This window comes from Natator depressus, chromosome 25 (assembly GCF_965152275.1).
Source record: "Natator depressus isolate rNatDep1 chromosome 25, rNatDep2.hap1, whole genome shotgun sequence".
In the NCBI taxonomy this organism is placed as follows: domain Eukaryota; kingdom Metazoa; phylum Chordata; order Testudines; family Cheloniidae; genus Natator; species Natator depressus.
In genome coordinates this window covers 1,062,862-1,078,384 of record NC_134258.1, presented here as the reverse complement: position 1 = coordinate 1,078,384, position 15,523 = coordinate 1,062,862, and the positions used below count along the sequence as shown (strand labels likewise).

Sequence of the window (15,523 nt, the reverse complement as noted above, 5' to 3'; positions counted from 1 at the left end):
CGGCATCTCTGGAAGAGCCAGTGACTGAAGGGCCAATTGGCCCTGTGCCCATTGCAGGAGGGAAAGGACAGTGGGGGAGGGCCCAGAGCCCCCCACAGGCCCAATGTGCATGGTGGGGGATGGGTCCAGGAGGGAGGACCCTTAGCCTGCCATTGGCCTTATGCACACGGGGGGGGGGGGGGGAAGGGGGCAGGAGTTAGGAGGGGAGGGCCCAATGCCCGCCCTAGGTCCTGTGCACATTGCATGTCTGCAGGGGCAGGGGGCACAGGGATGCCAGCCAACCCTCCAGGATTGTCCTGGCATGTCCAGGAATTAAAGATCAATCTTTAATTAGAGATTGGGTCATGTGATGAAACCTCCAGGAATACAGTAACTCCTCACTTAACATTGTTATGTTCCTGAAAAATACAACTTTAAGCAAAACGATGTTAAGCGAATCCAATTTTCCCATAAAAATAAATGTAAATGGGGGGATTAGGTTCCACAGAAATTTTTTTCACCAGACAAAAGACTATATTATATTTTACACACACACACACATACACGCACACACAAAGTTTTAAACAAACAATACTGTACACAGCAATGATGATTGTGAAGCTTGGTTGAGATGGTGGAGTCAGAGGGTGGGGTATTTCCCAGGGAATGCCTTACTGCTAAATGATGAACTAGCACTCAGCTGAGCCCTCAAGGGTTAACACATTGTAGAGTGTGAGGCTACATTAACAACAAGGCAGCACAAATGGAGGGATGGGAGACAGAGACACAGACACACACGGTGTCTGTATGTGTGAGAGAGAGATGCGCATTTCCCCTTTAAGTACGCTGACCCCACTCTTAAGTATGCGGCCTTGTTAAGTAGATCAGCAAGCTGAGACTGCAGCTGCTGCCAGGAGGCTCCCTCCATTCTGAGCCCTGTCATGTCGTCCCCCCCACCCCGCTCTATGGAAGATGGGGTAAGCGGGGTGCAGGAGCAGGGGGACACCCTGACATTAGCCCTCCCTCTTCTCCCCCCCCACACAGCAAGCAGGAGGCTCAGGGAGCAGTTCCAAGGCAGACGGCAGGAGCAGCACATGGCAGTGAGGGGAGGGACAGGGAACTTACGGGAGTGGGGAATTGATGGGGGGCTGCTGCTCCACCCTGGTTCCAAGCCCCCAGCAGCTTGGTGCAACGGGCTGCTCTTCCTGCAAGCAGTGGACAAAGCAGGCGGCTGCCAAACAATGTTACAAGGGAGCACTGCACAACTTTAAACAGCATGTTCTCTAATTGATCAGCAACATAACAACAAAACAATGTTAACAGGGATGACTTTAAGTGAGGAGTTACTGTATGTCCAATCAAAATTGGCAGTCCTAGGCAGCAGGGGAGGGCCCAGTGCCTGCCATAGACCCGGGGTGCAGGGAGCAGCAGGGCCCTTCGTTGGGCTGGTGTGCATGAGGAAGGCAGCAGGGCAGGACCCAGGGCCCACACTACAGGTGCTGTCGCTTTCAGTGGGACTTGGAGGTATCGCTGGGGCAGACACCATCCTGTTTCCTTTCTTATCCCTTGTTTCTCAGGGATCATTTTGGCCTTTGCCCTCCGACCCTACAAGATGACCTATCGCCAGATCAAGTATTTCTCCTTCCCAGGAGAGCTGCTGATGCGGATGCTCCAGATGCTGGTTCTTCCCCTCATTGTCTCCAGCCTGGTCACGGGTGAGGGACCTTTTCTGGTGCTTGCAGCCATCTGCATCCTACAGGCCATGCAGCACCCTGCAAAGGTGCTGCCAGCCAATGACCCAGCTCCCGCTGCAGGTCCAGGCCTTGGCCGGGGCTATGGGAAGTGGGATTGACTCGTCTGTCCCCTGGCTGCCTTGGTGTGGAGGTCAGGGGGGCAGAAGGTCTCATGCCTTTTTGAGAAGGGTGAGGAGGAAGCCTGGTGGTCCTGCCAGCCCTCAGGCACCATGATCCAGGCCCTGCAATCCTGAGACTTAAAGATGCACTGGGGGGCAGGGTGGGCTGGAGGTATTCATTTGCCTTCAGGCATTAGGAGGAAGTGCCCACCCCCGAAGTGTGTGTGTGAGCATTGCAGGGTCACAGTGCACCTGAGATAGCCAGGCAAAACTGTGGGTTGCCCAATGGCTGCTTGGAGGGGGCTCCCTTTCCCCTCCGCTAACACAGCAGCTATTCCAGCCCCTCCAGCCCCCTCCCCAATCACTGTCCTGGCTCCTTATCCTCACTGCTCACCTGCTCTGCCTCATCATTCACATCCCTCCTCCCCGCCCCCCAAGGGCCCCCAAAGGCTCCTGTCTCCAGACCCCCTGCCCCCACCTTGACCAGCCCCCACCTTTCACTCCCTTCTCCTTTATTCTACCTCCTCATTTTCCGTCTGTCACCCCATTTCTCTGCACCCCCTAGTCTCCTCATGCTTCTCGTCTGCCTCCTATGCCCCACAAAGTTTCCTTTCTGCCCCCACATTTCCCTACATACCCCAAAGCCTGCCTCCCACATCCCATATTCCTCTGCAGCCTCCAAAATCTGCCTCCCACACCCCCTACTCCCCACAAAGTCTGCCTCCTGCACCTCACATTCCTCTGCTCCCACATCTCTGCACCCCAAACCCTGCCTTCCAACCCCCCCATCTCCCTGTGCCCCAAACCTTCCAACCCCCCATCTCCCTGATTCCTCCTCTTCAATCCATAGTCCCCTGCACTCCCACAGCCTTCTTCCACACCCCACATCCCCTTAGAGCCCCCAAAATCTGCTTCCTGCATCCCACATTCCCCTGCACCCTCAAAATCTCCCTCCAGCCCCTCACCCCACTAATGTAAGAGGTAGACGCTCTTGTCTTGTTTTGTGTGTGGCTGCCCAGGCATGGCCTCGCTGGATGGCAAAGCCTCTGGGAAGATGGGGATGCGGGCCGTAGTCTACTACATGGTGACCACCATCATCGCGGTCTTCATCGGCATCCTTATGGTGATCATCATCCATCCAGGCAAAGGGTCCAAGGACAAACTGCACCGGGAGGGCAAGATTGAGCAGGTGCAAACAACTGATGCCTTCATGGACCTGGTGAGGTGAGCGAACAAGTTGGTGTGTGGTAAGATCCTGCACTGCACTGAAAGCCATCCAAACCCCTGCACTGCACATGGAGAACATGCTCTGAATAAGCTATGAAAGGAGACCGAGGCGCTGACTTCAGAGTTCCCCGGGAGTGCTCGACCCCCCCTGCTCTGCCCCAGGCCCTGCCCCTACTCCACCCCTTCCCCCAAGGCCCCACCCCAACCCACCTCTTCCCATCCCACCCCCTCCCTGCCTCTTCTCACCCCATTCCACCCCCTTCCTCATTCTGCCCCGCTCCTCCCCTTCCCCCCCCAGCACCTCCTGCACGCCGCTGAACAGCTGATCACCAGTGGGTAACATAAAATGAGTATCTGAGAAACTATATACTCACACCATATATACTGACATGCAGAAAAACCTGAAGTGTTAGTCCTCATCCTCACCATCATCATCACCACTAGTGGCCATTGTCCTGGCATCTCCCAAGGCACGCAGGCTGGGATAAAACTTTTATAACGGGTTATGCTGACACCCCTATGCCTAATGCATATTCAGTAGGGGTTTCAACCCCTTTTCCTTATCTGTATTTCCTCACCTAGTAATGCTGAGATGCCCTTCTCCCATACGTTAGTAGGCCTTTTACCTCAAGTTCATTAGCATATATGTCAATTAGTTACCATGACCTTCCGGTGGTCAGACATCCGCTGATGTTCCTAACTTAAAAATATCTAAAGCTGATATCAACTGGCATCGTGTGGTCATCTATCAGCAGTTGGGTTATTACAGCATTCTATCGTGTGATCTCATGATCTCGGTTATGGTCCCCCCACTACGGAAAGGATGTGGACAAATTGGAGAGAGTCCAGCGGAGGGAAACGAAAATAATTAGGGGACTGGGGCACATGACTTATGAGGAGAGGCTGAGGGAACTGGGGTTATTTAGTCTGCAGAAGAGAAGATTGAGGGGGGATTTGATAGCAGCCTTCAACTACCTGAAGGGGGTTCCAAAGAGGATGGAGCTGGGCTGTTCTCAGTGGTAGCAGATGCCAGAACAAGGAGTAATGGTCTCAAGTTGCAGTGTGGGAGGTCTAAGTTGGATATTAGGAAACACTATTTCACTAGGAGGGTGGTGAAGCACTGGAATGGGTTACCTAGGGAGGTGGTGGAATCTCCATCCTTAGAGGTTTTTAAGGCCCGGCTTGACAAAGCCCTGGCTGGGATGATTTAGTTGGTGTTGGTCCTGCTTTGAGCAGGGGATTGGACTAGATGACTTCCTGAGGTCTCTTCCAACCCTAATATTCTATGATCTAGGGTTGCTGCTGGTTAGCTGCTTATGCTAAGGCTTTTTGAGCCTTATCTCTTGATTAGTTTAGCTAAACTATTGTCTTTTTGGCCTTGAGGCTTGTAGGATCATTGGAGCTCACATACAGTAAGAGCATAAGAATGGCCACGCTGAGTCAGACCAATTGTCCATCTTGCCCAGACTTCTGTCTTCCAGCAGTGGCTGGTGCCAGATGCTTCAGAGGGAATGAACAGAACAGGGCAATTTATCAAGTGATCCCTGCTGTCCAGTCCCAGCTTCTGGAGTCAGAGATACAGGGGCACCCAGAGCAAGAGGTTGCATCCTTAGCCATTTTAACTAAGGGCCATTGATGACCTATCCTCATGAATTCCTTTTTGAGCCAAGTTATATGTTTAGCCTTCACAACATCCCCTGACAATGAGTCCCACAGATTGTCTGTTGTGTGATTTTATAGACCTCTATCATATCCCCCCCACTTTGTTGTATCTTTTCTAAACTGAACAATTCAAGTCTTTTTAGTCTGTTTAAGCCATTCCAGTTCCCCAATCATTTTTGTTGCTCTTCTAATATATATCTTTTTTGAGATAGGGCAACCAGGACTGCATGCAATATTCAAGGCATGGGCTACCATGGATTTATATAGTGGCATTGTGATATTTTCTGTCTTATTTTCTCTCTCTGTCTTAATGGTTCCTAATACTATGTACCTTGAGCAGATGTGTTCAGAGAACTATCCATGACTCCAAGATCTCTTTGAGAGGTAACAGCTAATTTAGACCCCTTAATTTTGTATATAATGGTTCCTAACATTGTTAGATTTTTTTTTTTTTGACTGCCACTGCACGCTGAGCAGATGTTTTCAGGGAACTATCCACAGTGACTCCAAGATCTTTCTTCTGTGTTAACAGCTAATTTAGACTCCATCATTTTATATTAGGGCTGTCAATTAGTTGGAGTTAACTCACACGATTAACTAAAAAAATTGTGATTAAAAAATTGCAATTAATTGCACTGTTAAACAATAGGATACCAATTGAAATTTATTAACTATATATTTTCAAATATATTGAATTAAATTACAACACAGAATACAGAGTGTACAGTGCTCACTTTATATTATTTTTATTAAAAATATTTGCTCAGTAAAAATGATAAACAAAAGAAATAGTATGAGGTGAATTGAAAAATATAAGTACCATAATGCAATCTCTTTATTGTGAAAGTGCAACTTACACATGTAGATTTTTTTGTTACATAACTGCACTCAAAAACAAAACAAAGTCCACTCAATCCTACTCCTTGCTCAGCCAATTGCTAAGACAAACAAGTTTGTTTACATTTACGGGAGATAATGCTGCCAGCTTCTTATTTACAATGTCACCTGAAAGAGAGAACAGGTGTTCACATGGCACTTTTGTTGCCAGCATTGCAAGGTATTTATGTGCCAGATATGCTAAATGTTTGTATGCCCCTTAATGCTTCAGCTACCATTCCAGAGGACGTGCTTCCATACTGATAATGCTCATTAAAAAATTAATGCGTTAATTAAATTTTGACTGAACTCCTTGGGGGAGAATAGCATGTCTCCTGCTCTGTTTTACCTGCATTCTGCCATATATTTCACATGATGGCAGTTTTGGCTGATGACCCAGCACATGTTGTTCATGTTAAAAACACTTTCACTGCAGATTTGACAAAACGCAAAGAAGGTACCAATGTGAGATTTCTAAAGATAGCGACAGCACTCAACCCCAGGTTTAAGCATCTGAAGTGCCATCCAAAATCTGAGAGGGACGAAGCGTGGAGCATGTTTTCAGAAGTCTTAAAAGACCAACACTCTGATGCGGAAACTACAGAACCCGAACTACCAAAAAAGAAAATCAACCTTCTGAAGTGGCATCTGACTCAGATGATTAAGGTGAACATGAATCGGTCCGCACTGCTTTGGATCGTTATCGAGCAGAACCTGTCATCAGCATGGACGCACGTCCCCTGGAACGGTGACTGAAGCGTGAAGGGACGTATGAATCTTTAGCTCATGTGGCACGAAAATATCTTGCATTGCCGGCTTACAACAGCGCCATGTGAACACCTGATCTCACTTTCAGGTGACATTGTAAACAAGAAGCTGGCAGCATTATCTCCTGCAAATGTAAACAAATGTGTTTGTCTGAATGACTGGCTGAACAAGAAGTAGGACTGAGTGGATTTGTAGGCTCTAAAGTTTTACATTTTTATTTTTGAATGCAGTTATTTTTTGTACATAATTCTACATTTGTAAGTTCAACTTCATGATAAAGAGATTGCACTACAGTACAGTATTAGATTAATTGAAAAATACTATTTCTTTTGTTTTTTACAGCACAAATATTTGTAATAAAAATATAAAGTGAGCACTGTACACTTCATATTCTGTGTTGTAATTGAAATCAATATATTTGAAAATGTAGAAAACATCTAAAATATCTAAATAAATGGTATTCTGTTATGGTTTAACAGTGTGATTAATCACGTAATTAATCATGATTAATTTTTTAATCACTTGACAGCCCTATTTTATATGTATAGTTGGGATTATGTTTTCCAATGTGCATTATTTTGCATTTATGCACATTGAATTTCATCTGCCATTTTGTTGCAGTCACTAGTTTAGTGAGATCCCTTTGTAAGGCTTTGCAGTCAGCTTTGGACTTATCTTGAGTAGTTTTGTATTATCTGCAAACTTTGTCTCCTTTCTGTTTACCCCTTTTTCCAGACCATTTATGAATACGTTGATCATCACTAGTGCCAATACAGACCCTTGGGGGACCCTGCTATTTAATTCTCTCCACTGTGAAAAACTGACCATTTATTCCTACCCTTTGTTTTCTTTTAACCAGTTACTGATCCATGAGAGGACCTTCCCTGTTTCCCATGACAGCCTATTTCTCTTTAGAACCTTTGATGAGGGACCTTGTCAAGGGCTTTCTGAAAGTCCAAGTATACAGTATTCACTGGATCACCCTTGTCCATGTTTGCTGACCCCCTCAAAGCATTCTAGTAGATTGGTGAGGAATGATTTCCCTTTACAAAAGCTGTGTTTGACTCTTCCCCAATATATTGTGTTCATCTCATGTGTCTGATCATTCTTTTGTCGACTGTAGTTTCAACCAATTTGCCTGGTACTGAAGTTAGGCTCACCAGCTTGTAATAGCCAGGATCGCCTCTGGAGCCTTTTTTAGAAATTGGCGTCACATTATCTACCCTCCAGTCATCTGGTACAGAAGCTGATTTAAGTGATCAGCTACATACCACAGTTAGTAGTTTTGCAATTTCATATTTGAGTTCCTTCAGAACTCTTGGGTGATACCACCTGGTACTGGTGACTTATTACTGTTTAATTTATCAATTTGTTCCAAAACCTCCTATATTGACACTATAATATGGGACAGTTCCTCAAATTTGTCACCTAAAAAGGATGGCTCATGTGTGAGGATCACCCCCGTATCTATTGCAGTGAAGACTGATGCAAATAATTCATCTTCTCTGCAATGGCTTTGTTTTCCTTGAGTGCTTCCTTTAGCGCCTTGATCATCCAGTGGCCCCACTGATTGTTTGGCAGGCTTCCTGCCTCTGATGTACTTAAAAAAAATGGTAGTTTGTTTCTTTTGCTAGCTGTCCTTTAAATGCTTATAAGAACATAAGACCAAAGGTCCAGTCAAGCCCAGTATCTGGTCCTCTGACAGTGGCCAATGGCAGGTGCCCCAAAGGGAATGAACAGACAGGTGATCATCAAGTGATCCATGCCCTGTCACCCAATCCCAGCTTCTGGCAAACAGAGGCTAGGGACACCATTCCTGCCCATGCTGGCTAATAACCACTGATGGACCTATCTAGCTCTCTTTTGAACCCCGTTATAGTGTTGGCATTCACAACACCCTCTGGCAAGGAGTTCCAGAAGTTTACAGTGCATTGCATGAAAAAATTACATTCTTGTGTTTGTTTTAAACCTGCTACCTATTAATTTCATTTGGTGGCCCGTTGTTCTTGTATTATGAGAAGGAGTAAATGACACTTCCTTATTTACTTTCTCTATACCACTCATGATTTTATAGACCTCTATCATATCCCCCCTTAGTCGCCTCTTTTCCAAGCTGAGAAGTCCCAGCCTTACCAATCTCTCCTCATACAGAAGCCGTTCCATACCCCTAATAATTTTTGTTACCCTTTTCTGAACCTTTTCCACTATATCTTTTTTGAGATGGGGCGACCACATCTGCATGCAGTATTCAAGGTGTGGGCATACTATGGATTTATAGAGGCAATATGATATTTTCTCTCTTATTATCCATCCCTTTCTTGATGCCACTGCACATTGGGTGGATGATTTCAGAGAACTATCCACAAGGACTCCAAGATCTCTTTCTTGAGTGGTAACAGCTAATTTAGACCCCGTCATTGTATATTGTGACAAAGTTCCTCCTCTGCCTTGGTGGGTGCTGCGCTTATTGCTTGCCTCAGAGATTCCCAGCAGCCCTCAGCTTGGCCACTTTTGCTAGTGGCTCAAACCTGCTGTTCACTCAGCTAACCTCATCACTGGCCAGCATGAGAAAAAGGAAGAGAACAATCCCTGCAGTCTCTGCTGATCCACTATGTGGGTCAAGGAACAGCCCAGAGACTTTCCCCTCTGGTGGAACCCATAGTTCTGATCAGACACAGGAGGAGTTGACCTGGAGTTGGGAGGAACCCAGGCCCACCCTCTACCCTGTGGACTGCAGTTGTCTAGAGTGCCTCCTGGAACAGCTGCATGACAGCTACAACTCCCTGGGCTACTTCCCCATGGCCTCCTCCCAACACCTTCTTTATCCTCACCACAGGATCTTCCTCCTGGTGTCTGATAATGCTTGTACTCCTCAGTCCTCCAGAAGTACACCTTCTCACTCTCAGCCCCTAGTATCTCTTGCTCCCAGCTCCTCACACATACCACAAACTCAAGTGAGGTCCTTTTTAAACTCAGGTGCCCTGATTAGCCAGCCTGCCCTAATTGATTCTAGCAGCTTCTTAATTAGCTCCAGGTGTCCTAATTAGCCTGTCTGCCTGAATTTGTTCCAGGAAGTTCCTTCTGTTTCAAAAAACTGTCCCAGTTATCTTACCCAGGGAAAATGGACCTGCTTAATCTGGGACTAATTTATAGAATCATAGAATATCAGGGTTGGAAGGGACCGCAGGAGGTCATCTAGTCTATCTGCTTCAAAAAAATACTCTCCTGTAGCCATCTGGCCTGACCCTGTCAAAATATGTATACTTAGGATTATGTTTTCCAATGTGCATTACTTTGCATTTATCAACATTAAATTTCATCTGCCATTTTCACAGATTATCAGGGGTGGAAGGGACCTCGGGAGATCATCTAGTCCAACCCTCTGCTCAAAGGAGGACCAATCCCCAATTTTTGCCCTAGATCCATAAATGACTCCCTCAAGGATTGAACTCACAACCCTGGGTTTAGCAGGCTAATGCTCAAACCACCAAGCTATCCCTCCTCCTGGTTTTGTTGCCCGGTCACTTGGTTTTGTGAGATCCTTTTGCAGTTCTTTGCAGTCTGCCTGGGACTTAACTATCTTGAGTAGTTTTGTATCATCTGCAAATTTTGCCACCTCACTGTTTACTCCTTTTTCCAGATCGTTTATGAATATGTTAAATAGGACTGAGCTCAGAACAGACCCCTGGGGGACACCACTATTTACCTCTCTCCATTCTGAAAACTGACCATATATTCCTACCCTTTGTTTCCTATCTTTTAACCAGTTACCAACCCATGAGAGAACCTTCAGTCTTATCCCATGACTGCTTATTTTGCTTAAGAGCCTTTGGAGAGGGACCTTGTCAAAGGCTTTCTGAAAATCTAAATACACTAGATCCACTGGGTCGCCTTTGTCTGCATGCTTGTTGACCCCCTCAAAGAATTCTAGTAGATTGGTGAGGCTTGCTTTCCCTTTACAAAAGCCATGTTGACTATTTCCCAACAACTTATTTTCATCTATGTGTCTGACAATTTTGTTTTTTACAATAGTTTCAACCAATTTGCCCAGTACTGAAGTGAGGCTTACTGGCCTGTAGTTGCCAGGGTCACCTCTGTAGCCCTTTTTAAAAATTGGCGTCACATTAGCTATCCTCCAGTCATTTGTTAGAGAAGCTGATTTAAATGATAGGTTACAGATGACAGGTAGTAGTTCTGCAATTTCACATTTGAGTTCCTTCAGAACTCTTGGGTGAATACCATCAGGTCCTGGAGACTTATTACTGTTTAGTTTACCAATTTGTTCCAAAACCTCCTCAAATGACACCTCAATTTGGGACAGTTCCTCAGCTCTGTCACCCAAAAAGAATGGCTCAGGTTTGGGAATCTCCCTCACATCCTCAACAGTGAAGACCAATGCAAAGAATTCATTTAGTTTCTCCGCAATGGCCTTATCATCCTTGAGTGCTCCTTTAGCATCTCGATCGTCCTGTGGCCCCACTGGTTGTTTAGCAGGCTTCCTGCTTCTGATGTATTTTTAAAAAAATTTGCTATTACTTTTGGAGTCTTTGGCTAGCTGTTCTTCAAATTCTTTTTTGATCTTCCTAATTATATTTTTACACTTCCTTTGCCAGAGTTTATGCTCTTTTCTATTTTTCTCATTAGGATTTATCTTCCTCTTTTTAAAGGATGCCTTTTTGACTCTTTCTGCTTTTTTTACTTTGTTGTTTAACCACGGTGGCTCTTTTTTGGTTCTCTTACTATGTTTTTTAAATTGGGGTATAAATTTCAGTTGAGCCTTTCTTATGGTGTCTTTAAAAAGTTTCCACACAGCTTGTAGGGATTTTACTTTTGGTACTGTACCTTTTAATTTCTGTTTCACTAACTCCTCATTTTTGTGTAGTTCCCCTTTCTGAAATTAAATGGTACAGTGTTGGGCCACTGTGGAGTTTTCCCTGCCACAGGGATGTTAAATTTAATTATATTATGGTCACTATTACCAAGTGGTCCAGCTATATTAAGCTCTTGGACCTGATCCTGTGCTCCACTTAGGACTAAATGAAGAATTGCCTCTCCTCTTATGGGTTCCAGGACTAGCTGCTCCAAGAAACAGTTATTTAAGGTGTCAAGAAACTTCATCTCAGCATCCCTTCCTGAGGTGATATGTACCCAGTTAATATGGGGATAGTTGAAATGCCCCTTTATTATTATTGAGTTTTTTATTTTAATAGCCTCTCTAATCTCCCTGAGCATTTCAGAGTCACTAACACCATCCTGGTCAGGTGGTCTGTAATATAGCCCTACTGCTATATTCTTATTTTTCAAGCACGGAACTACTATCCATAGAGATTCTGTAGTACAGTTTAGTTCATTTAAGATTTTTATTTCATTTGATTCTACGCTTTCTTTCACATATAGTGCCACTCCCACACCAGCACTCCCTGTTCTGTCCTTCCAATATATTTTGTACCCTTGTATTATTGTGTCCCATTGATTATCCTCATTCCACCAGGATTCTGTGATGCCTATTGTATCAATATCCTGCTTTAACATGAGGCACTCTAGTTGACCCATCTTATTATTTAGACTTCTAGCATTGGTATATAAGCATTTTAAAAACTTGTCATTTTTTGGCTGTCCCCTATTGCATGTCATAATTAAATGGGACTTTTTTTCATTTGACTGTTTCTCATCAGAGCCTCCCTGAATTTTATCATTTTCCATCCTCTCCTACGTATTAGGACGTAGGTAATCTCCATCCTCCCCTAAGGGATGTCCAAACCACATGCAACTCCGCACCTGTCGGCTTTCCTTCAGCCCTTAGTTTAAAAACTGTTCTACAACCTTTTAAATTTTAAGCGCCAGCAATCTGGTTCCAGTTTGGTTTAGGTGGAGCCCATCCTTTCTGTATAGGCCCCCCCTCTCCCAAAAGCTTCCCCAGTTCCTAATAAATCTAAACCCCTCCTCCCTACACCATCGTCTCATCCACACATTGAGACCCTGTGCTTCTGCCCGTCTAACTGGCTTGCCTACTTGTACTTTTACACTTGACTTGCCAGAAGTTATGTTCATTTGTATTTTCCTCAGTAGGATATGATTCCCAATTTTTAAAAGATGTCTGTTTGTCTCTAACCACCTCTTTTGCTCTGTTGGTTAGCCATGGTGGCATTTTTTTGGTGCTCTTACTGTTTGGTTTTTTTTCATTTGGGGTATACATTTAGTTTGAGCCTCTATTATGGTATTTTTAAAAAGTTTCCATGCAGCTTACAGGCTGTTGCGACTGTTCCTTTTAATTTCCATTTAAGTGGCCTCCTCATTTTTATGTAGTTCCCCTTTTTGAGGTTAAATGCTGCTGTGGTACGTTTCTTTGGTGTTTTCCCCCCTACTAAGATGTAAAATTTGATTCCATTATGATCGCTATTACCGAGTGGTCCAGCTAGATTCACCTCTTGGACCAGATCCGGTGCTCCACTTAGGACTAAATCAAGAGTTGCTTCTCCCCTTGTGGGTTCCAGGACAAGCCTCTCCAAGAAGCCACCATTAATAATGTCTAGAAATGTTATTTCTGCCTCCCAGCCTGAGGTTACATGTTCCCAGTCAATATGGGGATAGTAGATGTTCCCCATTATTATTGTGTTTTCTGTTTTTGTAGCCTCTCTAAGCTCCCTAAGTGTTCACAGTCACTGTCACCATCCTGGTCAGGTGGTTGGTAGTATATTCCTACTGCTGTACTCTTATTATTCAAGCATAGAATTTCTATCCATAGAGATTCTATGGTGCAGTTTGAGCCATTTAAGATTTTTACTATATTTGACTCTATGCTTTCTTTCACATATAGTGCCACTCCTTCACCAGTGGAACCTACTCTATTGTTCCTACATATATTGTACCCTGGTACTACCATGTCCCATTGATTATCTTCATTCCACCAAGTTTCTGTGATACCTATCATGTCCATATCTTCTTTTAATACCAGGCACTCTAGTTCACCCATCTTACTATTTAGAATTTTGCATTTGTATACAAGCCCTTATAAAATCTGGCAATATTTAGTTGTCTGCCTTCATGGGTTGTAACTGAATGGGACTCTTTTTCGTTTGACTGTTTCTCTTCAGTTTCTACCTGTACTTTATCAGCTTCTATCCTCTTCTCTTTACTAGGTTATGGAATATCCCCTTTAATAAATGCTTCCCTAAGGGATGTGTCTGTCTGAATGGTGTGTCCTCCTCACCTGTCAGCTTTCCCCAGTCCTTAGTTTAAAAACTCCTTTATGACCTTTTTAATTTGACATGCCAGCAATCTGGTTCCATTTTTGTTTAGGTGGAACCCATCTTTCCTGTATAGGCTCCTCCTTTCCCAAAAGATCCCCCAGTTCCTAATAAATCTAAATCCTTTCTTCCAACACCATCATCTGATCCACACATTGAGACCCTGCAATTCTGTCTGTCTACCTGGCGCTGCACGTGGAACTGTAAGCATTTCAGAGAATGCTCCCATGGAGATCCTGGACTTCAATCTCTTACCTAGTGGCTTAAATTTGTCCTCCAGGACTGCTCTCCTGCCTTTCCCTATGTCACTGGTACCTACGTATACCATGACCATTGGCATCTCCCCAGCACTGCACATAAGTCTGTCTAGATGTCTCAAGAAATCTGCAACTTTCACACCCATGAGGCAATTTGCCAGGCAGTTCTCCTGGTCATCACAAACCCAACTGCTTATATTTCTAATAATCGAATCCCCTATTATATTACCTGTCCTTTCCTAGTAACTCAGTCCCCTCCCCAAGAGGGGTGTCCTCAGTGTGAGAGGTTACCATGACATCATCTGGAAGGAGGGTCACGAGTATGTGATTGTTTCCCTCCACTATAGTTTGATGTTCTCCTTCCCTGAGACTTTCACCCTCCCCAACAGCACAGAGGCTGCCAGATGTGAGCTGGGCCCGCTTTGCTGTGTCCCAGGAAGTCTCCTCTGTGTACCTCTGTCTCTGTCAGCTCCTCCAGTTCAGCCACTCTGGTCTCCAGAGCCCGTAAGCAGTCTCCGAGGGCGAAGAGCTGTTGGAACTGCATGCAAACATACACCACCTGCCCACTGTGCAAGGTACATCTGATAGCCCCACTCTGCTGCTGGACTTCTGCCTGTGTTCTTTTTATTCTGGCTGGGGCTTTTTGTTTGTTTGTTCCGTATGTCTGTGTGTATGGCTGGACTCTGAAAGGCTCTCTGTAGAAAGCTGGAGTTTCTGTTCCAATACACCAGTGGTTCTCAAACTTCTGTACTGGTGACCCCTTTCATATAGCAAGCCTCTGAGTGCGACCCCCCTTATAAATTAAAAACACGTTTTTATATATTTAACACCATTATAAATGCCGGAGGCAAAGCGGGGTTTGGGGTGGAGGCTGACAGCTCGCGACCCCCCATGTAATAACCTCGCGATGCCCTGAGGGGTCCCAACCCCCCGGTTTGAGAACCGCTGCAATACACTGAAGGAGGGAGAAATCCCTAGTCATGAGGCCGAGCAGTTTCCCTATCATGGGTCACCATATTTCAGCAGAGCATGGGGAGGGGTCTCCGGGATACTGCAGGGTTTGGTCTTAAGACTGGAGTCATGGTTACAGGGCGAGCTACAATTTACATCCCTTTGCAGACCCTGCCGAGTGAAATCCTTGTCTCCTGTCAGGCTGGACCCTGCTACTCCCCACTCTGGGGCTGGCTCTCTGGCTGTAGCCCACCGCCAGTTTCTCCACCATGATAACACAACAGGCTCAGCTAAATTTGGCACCTGCAAGAAAACTTCCCTCTGGGAGCCTTTGACCCACAGTTGATTAAAGTGACCCCAAAACAGCCTTCAAAACCAGTGTACAGTTCATTCACACAAAGGCATCTAGCAAGCAGAGAAAAGGGTTACCACAGCTAAAGTCTATACACATCTGGGCTCAGCTAAACTTTGTCCTCTCTTTGCAAGTGTGGAGAGACAGACAGCCCCGCACCATTCTCTTAGCATCTTACCCACTCACCCCCCTTCTTCCTTGCTAGGCAGGGTCTTTAACGATTCAGTGTCCTTTTGATCATAGGCTCTGGCTGGAGAAAGGTGACATTTTCCAATTAATAGCTCCCCCACTGTTCTCTGAAGGACCCTTGATATTCTGTCTGGACGAATCTTAGCTCTGTCACCTTCTCATG

The 15,523-nt window shown here is 45.1% G+C and overlaps 1 protein-coding gene across 1 annotated transcript in view; it reads left to right on the top strand.

The window, feature by feature from the left end:
• LOC141977793 (excitatory amino acid transporter 1-like) overlaps nucleotides 1–15,523 on the top strand; it is a 122,181-nt gene that overhangs the window by 69,324 nt on the left and 37,334 nt on the right. The window contains exons 4-5 of the mRNA XM_074939476.1: nucleotides 1,557–1,694; nucleotides 2,851–3,055. Of these exons, the coding sequence (XP_074795577.1) occupies nucleotides 1,557–1,694; nucleotides 2,851–3,055 (343 nt within the window). The remainder of the gene's footprint in view (nucleotides 1–1,556; nucleotides 1,695–2,850; nucleotides 3,056–15,523) is intronic.